This window comes from Egretta garzetta, unplaced genomic scaffold (assembly GCF_000687185.1).
Source record: "Egretta garzetta isolate BGI_Z169 unplaced genomic scaffold, ASM68718v1 scaffold427, whole genome shotgun sequence".
Lineage (NCBI taxonomy): Eukaryota > Metazoa > Chordata > Aves > Pelecaniformes > Ardeidae > Egretta > Egretta garzetta.
In genome coordinates, this window is record NW_009260345.1 from 307,933 (window position 1) to 328,560 (window position 20,628).

Below are 20,628 nucleotides of genomic sequence, written 5' to 3' on the forward strand. Positions count from 1 at the left end.
CTCCGGGGGTTTCGTGCGTCGTCTTTTCTAGGCCTCGGTGTCCGTGCCAGGGCCGCCACGGAACCGATATACTGTTTGACCTCAGAGCTGGGTTTTGTAGGGGTTGCTTTGGAGCAGGTGAGAAGCTAGTAGGGCATGGCGGTGTCGGGGACTTCACGCTCTTTTTACTTCAAAAAAAAAAACCCAAACCAAAACCCAACAAACCCTTTAACAGCCTGCTTGTGAAAACTGCGAAGGTATTGTAGGTGAAATCAGGCGTTTGCTACGGGAGGAGGAAGGGTATTTCTTTCTAATGGATCATTGTTTATAAATGTAATCTTGAAACTGTTAATAGAAGCGCTGCCAACCTTTTTGTGCAGGGGAATTATGATTCTGCGTAGCAGTTCAGAGGGTAGAAGCCTAATCTCTCCAATGACTTGACCATTATTTTATGATGACTTGCCCTGTGACCTGAAACCTTCTTAGACGAGAACATCGGGCAGTTCGGCAAAAGGCGGTTAGATCACTTCATAATTAAAGTACAAATAAACTTTAAATACAGCCATAAAACAAGAGAGTTGAAAATACGGAGAGAGAGGATGAAAAAAAACTGGAAAGAAAGCGTGTAACTGAGAACAACTTGGAGATGGGGGTTGCTGATTAGATTTCATGACCCTTCCTCTCCTTCTGACCTGTCTGGGTTGCTGGAATCTGTTTAGTTGGTTTCATGACATGGTGAAAACTTGACCTCCAAGGGGCTGCCCTTTCTAAAATAAGCAGAATGGCTTAGGTTGAGAGGCTACAAGAAACTGATCCAGATCCTGTTCATTGAGAATAACTAGAACTTTCCTGGCCGTTGAACGCATTTGTATTTCTCCATGATTGCTTAGCTGTTTGCATTGCAGGGTTTTGCAGGATGCATGCGTCAGGTTGATTTGCAACCTGCAATAAGGACTGGATCAGACACTTTATACTAACCTTACTGATTTATTATTCTTTTCCATTATTAGAAGCTGTAAATATTTTACGATTGTGCTTGAGGCTTTTATATGCTGCAGCAGTGCAAATAATAAATATTTAGTGTGGCTTGTCTACCTGGAATGGGGTGTCCTTACTCTGTTTTATTTACTGCCAGGTAGGCAATCTACTATAACTTAAGCTTTCTTTAAAAAGTACTTAAAAGCTGAATTATACTTGTTTTGATGTTGTAACACAGTTTTGAGAGGTGGGGGCTAGGAGGTACTTGTGGTTGAACCGACTGCTGACTGTGTTGAGAAAGTCATTATTTATGGCTCTGTTTCTGTTGAAGAATTGGACTCCCGACTGGTGGTCTTATCTTTATGGAAATGACTGTAGACTAACATGAAAAGCGTTAAATGCGTAACAATGTGCTTTATTTAGTGTTTATCACTGTTGCTGGTGAGAATTTTGCAATGTGCAGGATATATGGGACTTTTTTGAAGTAAATAAATAACCAACAAGCTACATGGTATCTCTCATATTTAAACTTAGTACAAGGTAACACATACTGAAAGGCTTTGAACCTTTTTTTTTTTTAATATTTTTAATTCTCTGAGGAACTCTTTTTTTCGAACTAAAATATTGTGGGAAAACATTATTTTAAAAGCATGAGAATGTTATAAAATTGGAAAATTATATCACCAGTTGTACTGAGAAGCTCATTTACTGTTGAGAGCTTGGTTACTCAGATATTGTTAGGGTCAACAGTACAATGTTTTGTGCATTTTTTGAGAAATTTCTTCAGGCAATAAAATGTCTTTCTGTCTCTGTTTAGGACTGGCAGCCTCCATTTGCATGTGAAGTACAAAGTTTTCGTTTCACTCCACGAATTCAGCGTCTGAATGAACTGGAGGTGAGCTTTTCCACCGTTGATATAATTTTGTGTTTGCACTGAAAGGAGTAGGTTTGCTTGCTTGAGATTTGCATCTTGGCAGGTTTCTGGATGGGGGAGACTTTAGAAACTCATAGACCACATCAGTGTTTATACTTGGCAGTGGTAGAGTTCATATAAAATAACTCTCCATGGCTTTGAGAAAAGTCTGGTTTTTATTTTATTACCCAAAATAACCACGAGAGTTTTTCACATTCAACTGGAAATGTCTAAAATGAATGCCAAGTACCATGTTGTATAGTAAGAGCAGCCAGTGTCTAGCCTTCAGAGCTCCACAAGCAATGAATTATTTTTTTAAAAAATATTTCCTGCTGTTCTGAAGCCTCTGGTTACCTTATACTGCCTTGATAATGCCTTTTAAGCCTTAAGATGAATTAGGTTTTTATAGGCGACTTAGGGTTGGTTAAGTTTACGATTCAAAAATGCATGGGAGCTTTCTTGAAAGCAGTCTGAGTCCCATTCTGTCCTGGTTTTTCCTTTTCTCTACAACATGTCTCAAAGCCTTGCTCTGTTCATATACCAAAACATCATGTATCATTTGGCTTGTGAATGGGTCTCCTTATGGAAAGTGATTTGAGTACTCCAAAAATACTCAAGGGAGGAGGCCCTTTCTGTATGGTTAAGGCATATATAAAACCTGTTTGTAACTCCTCCTCTTCCCTCCAAAGTGTATTTTAATAATTGCTCTTGTGTTTTTCCCTGGATTGCTGATTTTTCATGAGTATGCGTTTTGATTTCAAACCAAGAAATTGTTAGATAGGAGTTTGGGTTTATAGGATCTTAAATGCAGAGAGAAAAGCATATACAATTTTGTCTTTGTGAAGCTCTTCCTTTTTATAAATGTTTCTATTTCTAGGGTTTTTTTACATGATTAAGAAATACCTCACTTGCTAAGTTGCACTTTGAAAATGTAAGCACTATAAAAACCTGTCATGTTTTTTCTCAGGACTGTAAGATATTGCCATGCTTGTTTTGGGACATACACGTTTGTCTTCCTTTATTGTTTGTAGGCAATGACAAGAGTGAAGCTGGACTTCTTGGATCAGTTAGCAAAATTTTGGGAACTCCAAGGATCCAATTTAAAAATCCCTGTGGTGGAGAGGAAAATACTGGATCTCTATGCTCTGAGCAAGGTGAGTAAGCAACTGTAGGCCTTGGTCACACAGGGACCTTGTTTTTCATTCAAGCTCAAGAAGCCAAGCAACAGGGAGGGATTGTTTTACAGAATTAATCTCTTTAAGTGAGAGTGGAAAATAAATATAGTGGAAGACAATTTTTGAACTTGAATGGTTATGGCAGACATGTAAAGTTAAATCAATTGCGTTGGTTGGATTTTATACAGCTTGTATTCATTACCTTGTATCCAGCTTGAACATCCTGGTGTCAGCTGGCCACTTGCTTTTTAGTTCCCCTTTTTTATGTATGGTAGAGTGGCAGGAGTTTGAGGTTGGTTTTGAGAAGATATTGGTAGACTTGCATGCTGTTCAGCTCCTGACGTAGCGATTCTGTAATGAATTGTAATTGCTCCCTCTTCTCCCAGTAGAGGTTCTCCACATGACATAAACATGCATATTTGAAAGTTTATAATGCCAGCTTCTGGAATAATTATTTTAATTAAATTCCAAAACAGGGTTAAGGCTGGCTAGAAATTTATACTACCATAGTTGTGGTTTGCGTGCTTTTTTCCAGAGTTTGCACACAAATAAAATCTCTGTTGGAATTTGCTTTTGCATTGGTAAAATACATGCACTGTTATAAACTTGTTTGCTAAGGATGGATTGTTAATGTAAATAGGTAGATTTCTTCTTGCAAGGTAAGGAATACAGTAGAGGTAAGGAATTAAGATAAGGTAGTTCTAGTGCTTCTAGGTTAGAGCATCAGTTTCCATTCCACATCAAGATTTCTTTCTCTTAGGTAAGTAAAAATGTAAAGATCTGGATAGATTTTATTTTTAAGGAAAGAAATCATAGTCCTTTGAACAGTCTGGAATTGCTGATAAAATGCAGAGAAAAGCTGATAAAATGTCTTTCAGTATTTTTTTTTTTCCTTTAATGTCTTTGGTGGCTTGCTGGGATATGCAGAACATCATAGTGGTGCTGGGAAATATCTGGGTCCCTGTTATGAGCTGGAAAATTTTAGTTGACTGCAGGTATGCAGGTCTAAGCTTTACTTAGTGGCTTCTCTAGCCATTGATCATATATAGATAATTTTAGGAATAAATTTTTCATGGACATTTTGAAGGTAAGTTGAAATCCAGGGATAGTTTCATTTAGATGGCTTTTCTAGTACATTGCTGTAAATATGAGGAAAAATAATATCAATAATTTTATTGTTTTATCTAAGTGCATCTATCTCTGATTATAGGAGGAAGCAGAATTAACTGATTTATTTGTTACTGTTCCAATTAGACTTCTGAATTTACCTCAGCCTCAAAAGTAAACCATAAATTTCATTCGAGTAACAAAATGTTTTTGCATTGAGGTTTCTAACAGTCTGTGAAACATTAAGCATGAAATCTGGTCCTTGTGTAAGGAAATGTAATGCAAAACTACACTGTTGTAGAAATGCTATTATATAGCATTATATATGTCTTACAATAATATAAATGAAATTACAGTCCATTGGGGTTTTAAGCTACTTGGCAGTGAAAATATACAGGGAATGGAGGCAGTGGAAATGTGGCTGGTGTTTCTGAGGAAGCAAATCATGCTGTTAATCATTTGCTTGGAGGCAAATGGTCTGTCATTTTTCCTTCTATGTACATCTTAGTTACGTGTAAGCAGTGATAGTTCTGTATATGAAGTACTAAACTCAATCCAGTTGAAGTCAGGTGTAAAAACTGGACTGAGTTAATTGGAAGGTAAATTCAGATTCTCCTCTTTTTACAGTAGTCTCTCTTCCATTCAGGGTTTTGTGAGAGTTTCTGTAATTCTGAAGTTGTGAGCTCTATTGCTCCCTTCTGCCTGGGGTCTGTTTGAGTGGGCTTCACTTCTGGCCAGACTTGTGTTTTGCATCAGAGTACAAGTCTGGTGAGAGTTAACTTTTCAGTTTGTTCTGATGGTGGGGTTTGTATTCTTTCTATCACATCATAAATCTTAACTGTTGGACTCCTCCTGTCTGGTACAGTCCACAATTTACATTTACTAGGAAAATTGTCATGTTAAATGTATTAAGTAATGAGGATAAGTAAGTGCTTAGTTATTAAAGTACTAGTCCTTTGGGAAACAAAAACTAAATTCAGGATTCTGTCACGTTTTAATAGAGCCTTTTAACATTTGGTTGGTTTAATTGATTCTTGGTTTATGAAAGGTGGTGAGAGCAGCTCAAAACCCTTAAAATTTTTATTTATGTGTTTCAGATTGTTGCCAGCAAAGGAGGCTTTGAAGTAGTCACTAAAGAGAAGAAATGGTCTAAAGTAGCAAGTCGGCTTGGCTACCTGCCAGGAAAAGGCACAGGGTCTTTACTCAAGTCTCATTATGAACGGATCTTGTACCCCTATGAGCTCTTTCAGTCTGGCGTCAGCCTTATGGTGAGACACTTCTCTTTGATGATATGAAGAGGGAACCCAAACTGCATGTAGAATGCTACTTGTTATTGCATACGAAACTAGGACATAGGGTCTACACTTTTAGAAGCTTTAGCTATGTAAGCAAACCTAGAATGAGCCTCATACTTACCTGTGACAGAATAGTAACAGAAATTGTAATGTGACCTTCTGTAGTTATTTTGTGATAGCCATTTCTTTAGAGGACTGAGGCCAACCCTATTGGGAAGGAAAACGGCTAAAAGATGGCATGATTAATTGGAAAGATGTCTTTTTCTCTCTCGTTAGGCTGGCAGTTGAGATGCAGTTTCCTTGTTTGAAGGGTGCTTGGATTAATTGGCCTCTTTTCCCAATGGCATGTGTAATGCTGTGTGATTTCACTCATCCTGTTTCTTAGCAAACAGTATGATTCACAGACCATGGAATGATCAGCACTGCCTGATCAATCAACTTGGTGTCCTGTGCTCTGATCCTTTAGGGCATCCAAAAGCCAAACTTGGATCTTAAGGAAAAAGTAGAGGCTGAGGACCTCAGCTCAGATGCCCAGGCTTCCCCAAAGCAGGCTTCAAGAATGAACGTCGTGCTGAAGAGAACCAGGCGCGTCAAATCCCAGGTACCCCTGTTAATTGGCTCTTAGGGACAAAGAACACTCGCTCCTTCTGCCAGCGCAGCAGTGTTGGCAGTGCAACAGCCTTTGGCTGGCTGTGGGAGCTTGCTGTAAAGCACCACCAGGAAGCAGTCTTTATGTAAATAAAACCCAGAGAAGGATGTCTCTCTGAGACCTGATTTGCTTATGGTAGATGCTCTGTTCATCTAAAAACTTCCAAAAGCTGCTTTTTGTTTATCAACAAGTGGCCTATGCACTTTGGTAGTGAATATACCTGTGAAAATTAAAGAGATAAAAAGCCATTTGGGAAATTATGTTGAAGTTTCTGCTTGTGCAAAGTTCAAAAAGTTTTTTAAAACTTTCAAAAATATGCCATTTAGTTACACAATGCAAATATGTGTCAATAAATCTTTATTAATTGTGGAAATTGCACTTGGGACTAATTATCTCAAGCTGGACAGACTGGTTTTGTGAAGAAATGAAACAGATACAGGGGCGGATGCTCAGTGATGGCTACAACTGTATAGTATTTCCACAGTTTTTCTGCTGAAAAGCAGGTTATTTTCTTCTGGATTAGTGGTGTTATAGGAACATCTGGCGTTCTACTAGGTGATATTAAATCCTGGCAGTACCCCCCAGTAAATCTCAATTCAAACTGACTCGCCACCATTTTAAATGCTATACTGTTAGAACTAATCCTGGAGGCTTGTCCTGATGGCTCCGTTGCTTCTGTTGCACTATTTAAAGCAGGCCTTCACCTTTTGACAAAGATCTCTATTGCAGGCGTCATCCTAAGGCTCTTCACTGCAGGTCTGGTGGCTCCCTGCTGGCCAGTCAGCAGACCACCTGCGAAAGCTGGTTTTATATGCAGCAAACTCACTACTTGATGCCATTCTAGACTTACTTTAAGCACCAAAAAGTTTTTTTCAAATGCTCTTAAACTGCTTTTTGCAAATTCATCTTTCTTGTCACCGAGATCTTTGAGTATCCTTTATAAAATTTCATCTCTTTCTCTAATGTCATGATTGATTTAGACTAAATTGTCTTTTTCTTGAGTCTGTTTTCTGAACTTGCTGACGCTGGTGATGTTATTTATCGGAGCCATAACAGTGCATCACACAAGCAGACCTGGGCTGTGATCTTACCAGATCTCTCAAATAATGTGGTGTTAGTGAGCTCTCCAGAAAAACTTGAGAATGCTTCAGGAACTGCAGCAGTCATTTGTTATGTGGATTTCTGCTTTGGATATGAACGAATCTTGTGGGATAATGCCAGTATGACCTTCTTCTCATACATTCTATAAAAGTGTCATTGTGTTATTAAGATCCTGTGAGATTTTCTCCTGCTGATTTCAGTAGAATAACGGTACTTCTCATTTATCCTTGTTGGAAAAAAATATTCTGTAGTTATTCTGGCACAGTATAGCTGCTTCACGTCATTTCATTTAAAGGGGCTGCATTTCGGAAATGAGAGAGGTGATTTTACTTGGATCATCTGTGAAAAGTAAATATATATATAAAAAATACCTTTTATTAGCCCTGTAGCCATGCTATCTTTTAGGCATTACAGTTCTTAAAATGGCTGAAATGAGTTATTTAATACAGGATAAACTCAACCTACTTGCATGGCAAGGAGAAGTATTTTTTGACTATATTGGAAGCTATGTGTAACTCTCTTAAGTCAACTCTGGAACTGCATTTAGAAACAGAGATTTGTCCTCAGTAGCACCAAATGGTAGAAGTGTAAATATCTGGGAAATGCTGAGAAATTGTTCCAGGTTTCAGTGTACCTACTTACTGGAGACAGGAATCTGTTTATTGTTTGGAGTGCATACTTGGAATTGTACCAGAGATTGTCTAGATAGTCTTCAGGGAACAGGTAATATGCAAGTAATGTAAAAACCTGCTAAATAAATGTCGTTCTGCTCTAGCTGAAGCATCTGAAGGGTTTGTGTGTAGTGTGACCAATGCCTGGGTAGTGAGCATGGGAAAATACACTGACCTCTGCATCTCAGTAGATTTTTTTTTCCAAGTGCTAAAAGTACTTTCCAAAAATGCTCTGCATCTTCTTGCAGATAACTTACCTAAGAATGGGTGCTGAATAAGAAAGCATAAAGATAGTAATCAGAAATAAACAAAGATCCTCAGCAGTAGAAGGGGGTGGCAGATTTTCAAAAAGCAAATTTTTAAGTTTTTAGACAATCTGAAAAATTAGAGAAATCAGGGAATGAGAATTCTCTTTTGTGAAAGATGGTTTGGGAACCTCTGGATACTACAATCAAATGTCAGTTGAATACATTGCCTTTGAATAGGAAGAGGATAATTTGGTGATGAGAGATTCTGCTCAAAAATAAACTTAATGCTTCATTCTCTTCTTTCTGAAGAAAGCTATCACAAAACTGGAGAAGGGCAACTGAATTACTAAAGGCAAAGTAGAATGAATTCAGATTAGGAAAAGAGAATATCCTGAAGTAAAGGTTAAATTTAGGAGAATGCTTTTTTCTTAGAGTAGTATATCTTCATAGATGATCTGTTAGGGTGTATTTTAACTGTCAAGGGATTTGTCTAATGAGGTTACATCATGATGATTTCTGGTAGAGAAATGCAGCACTGGAACAAAAAGATAATGAAGTACTGTCTTTTCAAAGGGTATTAACTTAAAGTCCAGGGAATTTCCTGAAAAACTTAAGCTAATTCTGTGTAGTATATCTGCTTTCAGGTTTCTTTTGCAAATTTGGTTGATTGCAGAATAACAGAATTAATAAAATAAGCTTCCATTTTTTAATGCGAAAGATTTCCTTCCATGGGAGTAATTGCGTGAGACAAAAGAACTCTGGGAGATGCCCAAAACATGTAAATCTTTTGATTCTTGGTTGTAACTATTCTGGTCTCACGCACTGGGGGTGGAGGGTGGGGATGCAAATGTTTCAGCGTTGATGAGGGTGGGACAACAGAACAAGGTAGTGTGTGAATCCAGTGTTAACTGGATCATGTTAGGATTCTCCCATGTAGAAGAAAAGCCTTTGGGTTGTACTTTCAGTTGAGAAGGTAAAAAAACCAAAAATATGACTGCATCCTTCAGGAAAATGGGAAGCTGAGAATAGAATTGCCGTTTAATCAAGTTTGTTTCGCTTCAATGGAAAAAATATAATGCAAAAGTGTGGTGGAGTTTTGTGTTGTTAGCAATGAGAAAATGGCAAGAAATGCAAGATTTCCGCTTCCATGTGTTCACAGTTTTGAGTTTGGTGTTCCTATACAATCCTAAAGGACGCTGCTGAAGGACTACATATCGAGGCTTCTGAATGGTATTCACATCTTAAGCTATCAATATCCTGGCAGTGTTCATAAGGTTATATAGGAATGTGATTTTTAAAAAACATTTCCATTTCAATATGCAACAGCTCTTTTTGAAAACTGTGTGGCTTTTCCCACCTGAATGTGAATGGATTGCATCCGCTTAGGTTTACTGGAATCCAGGTAAATCTCGGTGATGGCGTTAGGAAAATATATTTAGGCATTCCATTTTTAAAGAAAGCTATAAAACTGAAGAGAGGTTGCTGCATGTTAATGATTTACTTCTAGTAAATATGATAGTAAAGTTATTTTTCAGGTATCATTGAGAAAATTATCTTAGGTCACAATAGCAGGAGAGAGAAATTGTGGAGATCATTCATAAAGGTTGCTGAAATGGTGGAAAATTGTACTGTGCTTAGAAATGTAATTTTGGTTGATTCTGTCAAGTTCTATTAGTTGAGAGAATGGATGAGCTGTTAATGAATTTCAAATGGGAACTGAGGGACTATGAAGTCTCCAGGTGGTAGGCTTTCCTATACAGCAATAAAGTCAGTGTTTCCTTATGGCTTGTTAGCCAAAAAGTGAGGAATGTATGAGGAAAATTTGCCAGTTACCGTGCAATTTCAGAGTGGGATTACGAAGTTGGTAACATATATCTGAAGTGAAAATAATTAATTAGCGACATAGAATTCATAAATGTGCAAAATTAGAATATCAGCAGTAATCAGTTCGGAAGGATGCTGATTAGCGTACTGCATATGCAGTTCAGTGGGAACAGGGACACTAAATATCACTAAAAATTCCTTAGAGTAATAATGCCTAGGAAGCGATATCTGTTCTAATGTGTGCCAGAAGCAAGAAAAACAACTGATTTAGACTGAATAAATGGAAATTATCTTCTTTCTTTTAGCCTCATTGCAAGCGCATTTGAACTTTTTTTTTGTTTAATGATTAAAACCTGAATACGTGTCCCCCAAAGGCAGCTTATTTAATGGCTGATATATTAGTCCATAACTGTGGAAAATAACAGGTGAAGTAGTATCAATAAGTCCCTTGAAGATAATGTGTTGGAGTTAGATTTGCTGAGGTCTCTTAAGATGAGTGAATTTCAGGAGGAAGATTGCAAATGATGAGAATTTAGTGGCTGCCTAGATCAGCTTAGAAAAGGTTTTCAAAGTATAAGGAGGCAGCATGAAGAAAACTACCCAGGTGACTGCGTTGCAGATAAAAGCAGAATGTGGAGGTTCTTTTTGTTGTTAGGTTAGTGGGCAGTGATGTGGGAAAATGAGGTAGGTCAGTAATGGGAAGCCAGAAGAACTCCAGTTGAACAGAACACTTCAGGAAACAATACTGGCAGGGGCATGGAGTTGTCACCCAATGGGTCTTTTCATCTCTGATTTTGAGGTTGCAAGGGCAGCATGAGTAGCTGGGATCTCAGAGTTGTACTCATTTCATCACAAAAACCCAGGAGCAGCCAAGGTTAAGGAAGTACGTTGGAACTCATTAGTGTCATGTATATGTGTCTACTCAAGGAAGCAGATAAAAAAATCCTGTTGAAACAGTGTATGTGTTAACATCCAAGCTCTTGACTGAACCATGGTGACTTTGGAAAATACTGCTGTGGCGTTCTTATTTTTTGCTAAATGTCAAACCTAGTTCTCTTATTTGCTGAATAGGTGCCTTTCTGTAGTTTATCTGTAATACTAAATGGGAAATAATTTGGAAAGTTGGGACAAAAATGCTGTCCTTTATTCCATTTGCATTTGTTCATTGGCTTTAGGAACCGAAAATCATGTCTTTTCATGCCTCTGTTTCCTTTCTTTAGATGAGCAGATGTTGTGGGAGAGTGGAATATAAATTATGAAGAGACCTGGAGGGGAAATATTGATGGCTTGTGCTGATGTGGTCTTGCTTTTATTTTTAGGCGGAGGCAGGAGAAATGAGTAGAAATACTGAACTGAAGAAGCTTCAGATCTTTGGAGCTGGACCCAAGATGATGGGACTGGCATTGGGAGCAAAGGATAAAGAGGGTAATTAAATCTTGGACTCATTGCTTTGTAAAGTAACGCGGCTGTTAAATCTTTCTGAATGTCTCTAGAGACAACATTAAAAAGTAAGCAAATCATTATAACTGGAAAAAGAAAGCTAAGTATTCTAGGATTTCATTCATGAGAAAGATTTACAGGGTGCTTCATGTAACTTGGCATAATTTCAGCTCTTTATGTATTATATAGTAACAGTAGCAATTAAGCAGCTGTTGCATGAACTGAGTGACTGGAAGAGAAAACAGGATTTGACAATACTGAAAGTGATCCTACCAACTAAGTGCACAAGTCATGAGTGTAATTCATGCTGTTCCGTGAGGCAATTTGGATCACCTGTATGGATAAGCAAATTATGTTTTCCTAATCCCTGTTTATTTTAGATTGGCCAGGTATAATAAGGAATTTTTGCTTTCTTTGGACTGTCAGGTAATTTCTGATATGAAAGGCAGGGTACCAGGCTGGATATCTGTGTTATTTTTGCAAGCTAAGCCTATCTTTATGTAATATTAATAACACTTAACTTTATTTTACTTCAAGATGAGGTGACACGAAGACGTAAGGGAACCAGATCAGAAGCATTTGGAATGCAGATGAGGCAACGCAAAGGAACTCTTTCTGTCAACTTCGTAAGTTTGATTAATTTGCTGTGATTTCTGATAGTAAGTTCTGATAATAAATTGTTTTATTTACTAAGACTTTTTTTCTAAACACCTCCCACCCCCCAAATAGATGAATGAACAGCACATGATACTGTTATGGGAAGGATGAACAGTATTTTGAAAAATCATCTGTGCTCTGGGTTTGTGGTTTTAATATTTCAGACAGGAAGAATGTTGCAACGTGAAGGTAATGGGTTTGAGGGCTTGCTTTGCCACACACTTCTTGCGTGCCTTCAGTAGCTCCCTTGCTAGTTGAGCTCCCCTTTTGTAATACTACTCTTCCTTAAAAGATATTTTGAGGTGCTCCAGTACTTCAGGAGTTTGGGTTTTTTTGCCATTCTAGCTTTCATGTCTTTTCTGTTTTGAGTTTAAACTAGTCATTATACAAGTCCATGCAAGAGAAACCCCTAAGGGGAAAAAAGAAATGTTTAGCGCTCTGATGTTTGGCCATGGAAAAGCAGTGTATAGTTGTTCTTAATGTCTCTCATAGCACATGACTTTTTACTTTTAAAGTGTCATAATTTAGCATGTGTACGCAACCATGAATGAAGAATGCATGCTTGTAATGTCTTAAGAGTTAGGCTCTTCACTAATAATTCAGTTGTTCTTTTTTTCATAGCCTGAGAACACTTACAAGAGCTTATTTTAAATTTCAACTGTAGGAGGCCAAGGCAACCAAAAGTCTTTAGTAACCATATTTTTGTATGTGGAAATGCCTCCTGGGGAAGAAATAGAGAAGTTAGATATTTAAAAACCAGATAATTGTGCCACCGCAGCTAAGTTAGAATTTGTGTGACTTGAATTTTTTTTAATTGTGCTACTACTTCAGAGTATGTGGTGTTCCTAGGCTGTGTAAGTGTTGTGACCATTTTATGTATGCTTTAATTTTAAAATATTTTGTTTAGACTCTGTTTCTTTTTAGAAAACTGTATTTGTTTACTCTTTCCATTTACTGCTATTTATGAGAGAAAATGAAAATACTGTAGCAACAGAACTGCTGTTTTGAAACTGTATTGCTGTAACTGTAATCTTGTGAAATTTTGTGATTTAGTACCATTTGGTTCCACACTTTTTTTTATACTTGGATGAGATCTTCAAGAAAAGTGATCTTTAAGTGCACAGGTGATACATTAGCCTTATATAATTTTTGTCTCAAAAATGCTGGGGTGCAGTTTTGTTCATATTTCTCCTTCACTCATTTGTCTTTTTGTGAATTGCTCAACTGTGAAGTTTATTTTATCTGTGTGAAATGCTAACGGTGAAATAAAATACACCTTTTCTTTTTACCCCCCTCCCCATATAGTTATATATCATCATAGTCTTCCTGTGTTTTGTTATATGGCTAGGAGGTTTATTTGTGGTTATTGTGTAATCCCAGATCTGCTTGTTGTGAATATGTATTTTAATGCAGTCTTTATATTTGACAAATCATCACTTAGGCTGATGTAAAAAAGACTGCATATGTTGATACACATTCGGAGAGAAGAAGGTATTATCAATGATAGGTAACTAGTGAGTATCATAGAGTAGCCTCCTCTTACGATTGCCATTTTAATTAATTTTTAGTTTTGGGAACAGAACCTGTCTTCCCTGTCTGCTAAGGTACCCTCCCTCTGTTTTATATACTTGCAACAAAAGCAACTAGTTTGTTTTAGACAGACATGATATTCCATGAGGTTGAATGCATGTTTGGTTTTTTTTTTTTTAAAAGGGGAAAATGGTATGTCCCTTAATAGCACTGCATTATTTTTTAAAATTGTTTCTTAAGAAACCTGAGCGATCTTCTTTAGTAGTGTAGTATTGCATAGATAGGAAGCTCCACCTAACTACTTAATGAGGCTGGTGTAACTAAGATGGTGTTGACATAAAGTATTAAACACAGCTGTGTGAACCTAATTGGCTGAGAAGTACATGTTTTTGTGACATCTTGGTGAAAATAACAGACCCCCAAAAACCAACCCCACTGCTTCTGGTGTTATTTTGAGCTGCATGAAGGAAATACGCGTAGCTGGAGTTGCCCAGTGACTGATGGGAGTAGTAGCAGAATTTGGAGCAAGTGTTATTCATGAAGTTCATGTTGTTACAAAAAATTATATATCAGATAATTTTTTACCTGTGATAAAGTAATATGCAGTTTCTTCATTTAGATTATGTTACAGATCTTCAGTACTATATTCAATGTTTATATTAAATTAAAAGTGCTTTGGACAATACAGGAAGCAACAGCAAAAAGAAATTGAAACCTGTTGACAGAGTTTTCTCTTTGGTCCCTGAGAATATCTCCCAGTCAGCGTTGTTCTTGTTGAGAGCTTATCTTGGACAGACACCTGCAAAAATTGTTTGCTATTGTACTGGGATTAATACTTCTCTCTCATCATTTGGAGTTTTTGTTCTTTATTTTGGAGAAAATGAGAAAGAAATTGGTATCTTTACATGCAGTTTCCTTCCCTTCCCCTTGGATTTTTAGACTGAAGTCTGTAGGTTTATGCGTTTTGTTACCTCTTCTTTTCCGTTGCAAAGGTAATAACTGTACTTTTGCAAGTGATGGCATGTATGCTTCTAAAACAGTTTTTGGAAGTATTCCTCAGCCATGTGCTCTTCGCAGGGATTTAGTTTGTACTGTTTTCCATGAGAGAGGCCCAAAAAGAGGGAGAGCATGAAGTTCTAAAAACTGTAACCTACTCTTTTTGCCTTAGAATAACGTAAATGAGGTGCTGCTTTGAGTTATATAGAAAACATTTCTTTAACTGAGCTGGGTAGTTATTTTGCAGAACCCAAAGCCCCCCTGCCTCCCATGTATGACTGCTTTGGGAAATTGAAGCATAATCATTCATTATTGGCGCTTCTCAAAAACCAGAGGAGACAGCATTGATGTTCATATATTGGACTTTAGGATTACATCCTTTGTTCTTTAGTTTAAGGAAGGCAGGTTCTGGATGAGGAAACTCTTCGTAACTTTTTTTTCTTTTCTTTTTTTTTTCTCCACAGGTCGATCTGTATGTTTGCTTATTCTGTGGCAGAGGAAATAATGAGGACAAACTGCTACTGTGTGATGGATGTGATGACAGCTATCACACTTTTTGCTTGATTCCTCCTTTACCTGATGTACCCAAAGGTGACTGGAGGTGTCCAAAGTGCGTTGCCGAGGTACAGTTCAAGAACTACTCAAGATCTGTATGTATATTTGTATTCCTGGAAAGGTCAGAAGAAGAGCAGTTCAGCTCAATGCCATTCCATCTGCATAGAAGCTGTAGTTTTGTTTGGAATATTGTCAAGTTGAGCTGTGAATCTCCAGCTGTTCTTGGTTGATGAGCCATGAGGAGAGATAAATGTTCCTTCTAGAGCTTGGGCATAACCTTTGTATGCTACGAGCTTTGGCCTTTGTATGCTAAGAGTTGAAACTCAGTTTGATAAGCTGGTAGGGGGAAATTAGGGTGAGAAGTAGGGTTGTGATAGGTGTTTCAGCATGAGACATTTTGTAAACTGTGAAATAATCAAAGTATGCGATTTTGGCATAACAGTGAGCTTTGATTGTTGGGAAGTCATTATGGTGTTGTTCAGAATGGCTTGTGGCAGAAAGTGAAAGAACTAATTTAAAAATTTGTAGCTGTTTTAGATTTGGTTTAGACTAAAAAAGGAACTGTTGAGGCTCCGAGAGTGGAAGCTAGTTGAATTTCATGGTCCAAAAAAGAAGACCTACTAACTTCCAAGAGGTAACTGATCAGCAGCTGAAGGCAGCGAACATCATTTGATTGGCTTGGTATTTGTCTTAGGAAAACAAATTTTGCAAGTTCAGGAAATTGGTAGATGTAGGATTCAGAGGAAAAAAGCTGACTGTTTCTAAATCTGTAATTTTGTGACTGGCTTTAACTTTTTAGACTGTGTTTTTTTCCAAAAGGGGCAATCGCACACACACGTGTATCTGCCCATTTCCCGCCCGCATCCCCCACACCCTTCCCACTGCGGGCTCCTGGTGTTTTCTTTATGGTGGTGTGTGAATAGTTGTGCAGCCACGTAATGAGGTGGGTCAGCTCGCTGCTCTCTAACCCTTCACCAAGAGAGATCAGATTGTCAGATGAACTCAGGCAAATGCTGTTGTGAGAGGGGTGGGAATTTACAGTTACAAGCAAGGCAGAAGATGCAGCTAACCCTTTGGGCTGCTGCTCACAGAGTGGATTAAGCTTCTTGTTTATTGTTCCCTTAAGCGAGAGCAATAAAGGAGTATTAATAAACTACAGCAATCCAACATGGAGGCAATTTATAGAATATATTAGTAAATACAGTGACTGCAGTGGTTTAAGAATGTGCAAACTCACAAGAAATTTCAGTGCTGCTACTACTCGTAAAAACAGGGATACATTGTTCCCAAGGAAAAAAATACGTATGTAGGGGCAAAGTCGGGAAAGTTAAGGTGTCAAGCTGTTAGTAGCAAATGATGCAGAAAGTACTTGAAAAATTCTGGAAATACATTGAAAGTAAGAGGAAAAAGGGAAAAAATATAGCTGTATTATGTAATGGAGAGTAAAAAAAAAAAACAACAGTTGAAAGTTGTCTGAAATGCTCAGTAGTGCTTTTTGCCTCAGTTTTCACTTTAAATGTTAATTGTGCACAGATGCTTAATGCAATGTTAACAGCAGGGTGCTGGAAGAGAAGCTAGGAAGAACAGAGTAAGGGCTCCTACTGTTTTCAGGTCAACAGTGTTTGACAGTATTTGCAGATGATGTAGATTCTCTGGTGCAGGCTCCATTGAAGAACTACTTTGCTAAATGTTGGGCATAGTCTAAGGATAGTTCCTCTTGAAGAAAAAGAAGCTACTGGTCTCCTGAATTCCTTTCCAGTCCTATTTCTTTATGACTGAACAGCTGACTATCAGATAGTTCTATGTCATGTTTGTGTTCAAATATGTCTTGTATATACAAACACTGTGTCAGATACAAAGGGGCTGAAAAGGACACTGTAGAAACGGGTGGGGAGAGCAGCTGAAATGTGAACTAGTGTTTTTTGCACTCTTGGGATGAATGGGGATAGAACAGTGGAAGACTTGAAGGTTTTCTGTCAGATGGACCATGTCTGTTGTTAGCCGTGTTGTGTTATTTCAATCGCCTTTCTATTTCCTTCTATATAATTTCACAGTGCCAAATCAGTTGATGATTTGCTGACTTGGTAAGACTGAAGCGTTTGCAGGGTTTGTTTCCTATACATTTATTCTGCAGGTGCTTGAATCCAGTGTGTCTAAGAAATGACTTATGGCTTTCTAAGTTTCTTGTGCACTGTCTTACTCTGTGGCTGGCAGCACTAGATGATAAAACTTAGTTTTGGACAGGAAAGCAGAAGTGTGTAGCATTGGGGTTTACTGTGTTAGATTAGCTCCTGTACAATTCTGTTCTGTTTCCATTGTGGTAAGGCTTCCTCAGCTGAGAAAAGCACTCAAAACTGATAGCTTACTGTGTTTGGTAAGGGCTCGGGTGGACACTAGGATTTTTTGCTAAAAATGTAACTGTGTCATAATCTGCTGTAGGGAACAATATTTTTATGTTCTGTCTCCTAGGAATGCAACAAACCCCGTGAGGCCTTTGGATTTGAACAAGCAGTCAGGGAATATACTCTCCAGAGCTTTGGTGAAATGGCTGATAACTTCAAGTCTGATTATTTCAACATGCCGGTCCATGTGAGTTTCAGCTTTTGTTGTGATTCCTTGCAGGGGAAAAAGAGAAGAGTTTTCAGCTGATCCTGAATTTTTGCTGAGGCATCTTAGCTTTGTTTAAAGAGGCACCATAAGCTTCAAACATGTAAACAAATGATTTAGCTTTCTGGCATCTGGTCTCATTTCAACTTCATTTCACCATTTTCCTGTGATGAATAGATAGCTTTATTGTTTGTTAGGGTATACCTTGTAGGCCATACTCTAGTTTAGTTCTTGCCCTTTTTGATTAATTGAACCTAGTATCTTGTTCTTTGGCAAAAGGGTCTGTCTTCTGCCCTTCCTATGGCTTTTATCTTGGTTTAGTTTGTTCAGAGCATAAATCATTGTTTCCTTCCCTGTTGCAGTCTTTTCTTGTAGACAAGTCAACAGACCGAGTCTGTCTGATAATCAGAGGTTTTTTTGTTCAGCATCTCAATAGCATTTTTAAAACTGGCATTTCTGCTTTGGCACGTTCCCATGATTCCACTGTCCTGTTGATTGCATGCAGCACCAAGCTCCTTCTGTCAGGGTTCTTTAGTAATTTACAGGTATTCTTGCTAAAGCTTCTACCTTTTAAGGACTCCAATTTATGATACAGCTTTGGGACACAGAGCAATGCAAGAAACAAAGCTTATTTTACAAATAAGCTACATAAGTAAATGCATATAAGTAGGAGTTGTAACGAGCTATATGAAGACTACACTCTTGAACACAATTCTTCATCTGAATTTCCTTACTGTTACTCAGAAGTTCCGGTCGTTATCTTCTGAAAGCTGTTAATTCTGTTTGCTACTTGGCCTCTGCTGGCTGTCTCCTCCTCCCCTTCTTTTTAGCTGTGCTTCTGGTAACCCCATCTTTTTTTTTTTTTCTTTTTTTTATTCATTCTGTGCCTTATGATGTGGCACCCTATTTCTGTTACATTGCAGACACTATTAAGGAATACAGACCAAACTGTATGACTTTGAAGAGATGGAGGGGAGAGAGGGAGTGCCCATGGTGTTTGAAAATTCATGGAGGATTAGTAATGATTTACTGTTAGAATGATAACTTTTATGTTGGGTCTTATCTGCACATAGCCTAACATCTTTTCTGCTTTCAGATGGTTCCCACTGAGCTCGTAGAAAAAGAATTCTGGCGCTTGGTGAGCAGCATAGAAGAAGATGTCATTGTGGAATATGGGGCTGATATCTCATCCAAGGACTTTGGAAGTGGCTTCCCAGTGAAGGATGGCCGACGAAAGCTGATGCCAGAGGAGGAGGTGAGGAACAGGGTGTGGAAACTGACCCCATTCTTTGCTCTGCATAAGATTTCACATTAAGAATTTAGGTCAGAAATCAGCGTGGATTTTTTTTCATGAAGAAATTGCTTAAGGCTTTTGCATGCACTTATAATATTCCTCTTGAGCAGGGCATTAATCTGATATTTTAGATTCTTTTACAGATCTAAGCTGCTAAGCTGCTTTTCATGATTTGTCACACCTGTTTTGTATCACTTACTCTTAAGCAGGCAAAGATGTGCAAGTTGTTACAGTATGTCTGAGTAGGAGGAGACTGATGTTTTTTTCTTTCTTGTTCCGAACCTTTTCGTTATAGAGTTAGCTACAGAAACATGATTCTAACCTCCTTAGGAGGTTCATAACAGGTAAAACAAACTAATTGGATTCATCTTGTTTCTCTGACTGTGCATAATGTAAGAATGAAAAGATGTAGATACAGCATCCTGTTATTGAAAATTTTATAAAGAACATCTGGTAAGTGTATTACCTATTTTCCCTCACACCTTACTGTAGCATATCAATTTTCTGGCTGCTTATATGTTTAAATTCAGAGGAAATGAGAGTGAAGGTGTGGTTTCATGATTACACAGCCCCAAATCAATTTATACTGCTCACTGGAAGAAGAGGTAATCCTGCTCACTATTGTCTTCCACCCATGCCCGCACCTTCCTACCTGTGCCTTTGTTGGCTGTGCAGTGATTGTATAGCTGCTTAGTGAGTCAAACTGCTTGTTGATCTATTTGTATGAAAGTAGTAATTTAAAAAGATATTTTCTGGCCAGATCACTTAAATCATCTGACTCACTGTATTGTCTTTGTAGTGTCAGAGCAAAGGAAACAGTAAGAAAACGTGGCTGAACTGAGGGTGTGTGACCAGTTCTTTCAGCAATTATGGGATATGCCTAAAATGACTGTGAATCTGTGCTAACAGTTTTTCTTTTTTAATGTGGAAAGACTAATGTTAAAGCACAGTAGTGAGTTTTTAAGGCAGTCTGTTTGGATTCTCATTTTTTGTACAAGTTTGTACACAATTTGAAAGTAAAGGTGGGATTGCTTAACTGATGATGCTGTCTTCTCAGAAATGAGTGTGTAGGAATTTCTTCTTGAGAAAACTTTCTAAAGTAATATATTCAGAAGATCAAGATAAATTGCAGTGCAGTAAAGTAGGTCTTAAAAAAGCTGAAAGAATAACACTAGATTCACTGCATTGTTTACAATCTTAAGTTACCCTATTTTATTGAAGACTTCTATCTTCTGTTCTTCTACTATTGTTGGTGGTATTTTGTTCCATCAGTAAAGCATGAAACCTATAAACTTGGGAGGGAAAAAAAAATCAAAGCCTAAGTATATAAGCCTTGATCCAAAGAAGATGGGCTGTGTATGTTGAAACACTAGGACTGGCCTTAAATCTTAGTCTGGTTAATTGCTGTCTAAGGTATTTAAGGAATTATTTCTAAGTTTTGATGCTTCATTGCTGCAGAATATTATCCACTGTCTACTATAGAAATGGATAGACTGATCTCTTCCTTTGTACTTTCCTTTTCTGGAGTTGGTGTCCTTATGTTCTTCTGATCTGTTCAGAATTTTTTTTTTTTTTTTTTTTTTTGGCGGGCTTTTCGGTTTTTTGGTTG

The 20,628-nt window shown here is 37.8% G+C and overlaps 1 protein-coding gene across 1 annotated transcript in view; it reads left to right on the forward strand.

Annotated features, from left to right (window-relative positions):
• The first annotated feature begins 1,778 nt into the window (after positions 1-1,778).
• KDM5A (lysine demethylase 5A) overlaps positions 1,779-20,628 on the forward strand; it is a 60,938-nt gene continuing 42,088 nt past the window's right edge. Inside the window, exons 1-9 of the mRNA XM_009642713.2 lie at positions 1,779-1,852; positions 2,902-3,024; positions 5,250-5,420; positions 5,914-6,048; positions 11,260-11,365; positions 11,918-12,006; positions 15,028-15,186; positions 17,588-17,707; positions 18,822-18,980. Coding sequence (XP_009641008.1) covers positions 2,905-3,024; positions 5,250-5,420; positions 5,914-6,048; positions 11,260-11,365; positions 11,918-12,006; positions 15,028-15,186; positions 17,588-17,707; positions 18,822-18,980 — 1,059 coding nt within the window. The 5' untranslated portion in view covers positions 1,779-1,852; positions 2,902-2,904. The remainder of the gene's footprint in view (positions 1,853-2,901; positions 3,025-5,249; positions 5,421-5,913; positions 6,049-11,259; positions 11,366-11,917; positions 12,007-15,027; positions 15,187-17,587; positions 17,708-18,821; positions 18,981-20,628) is intronic.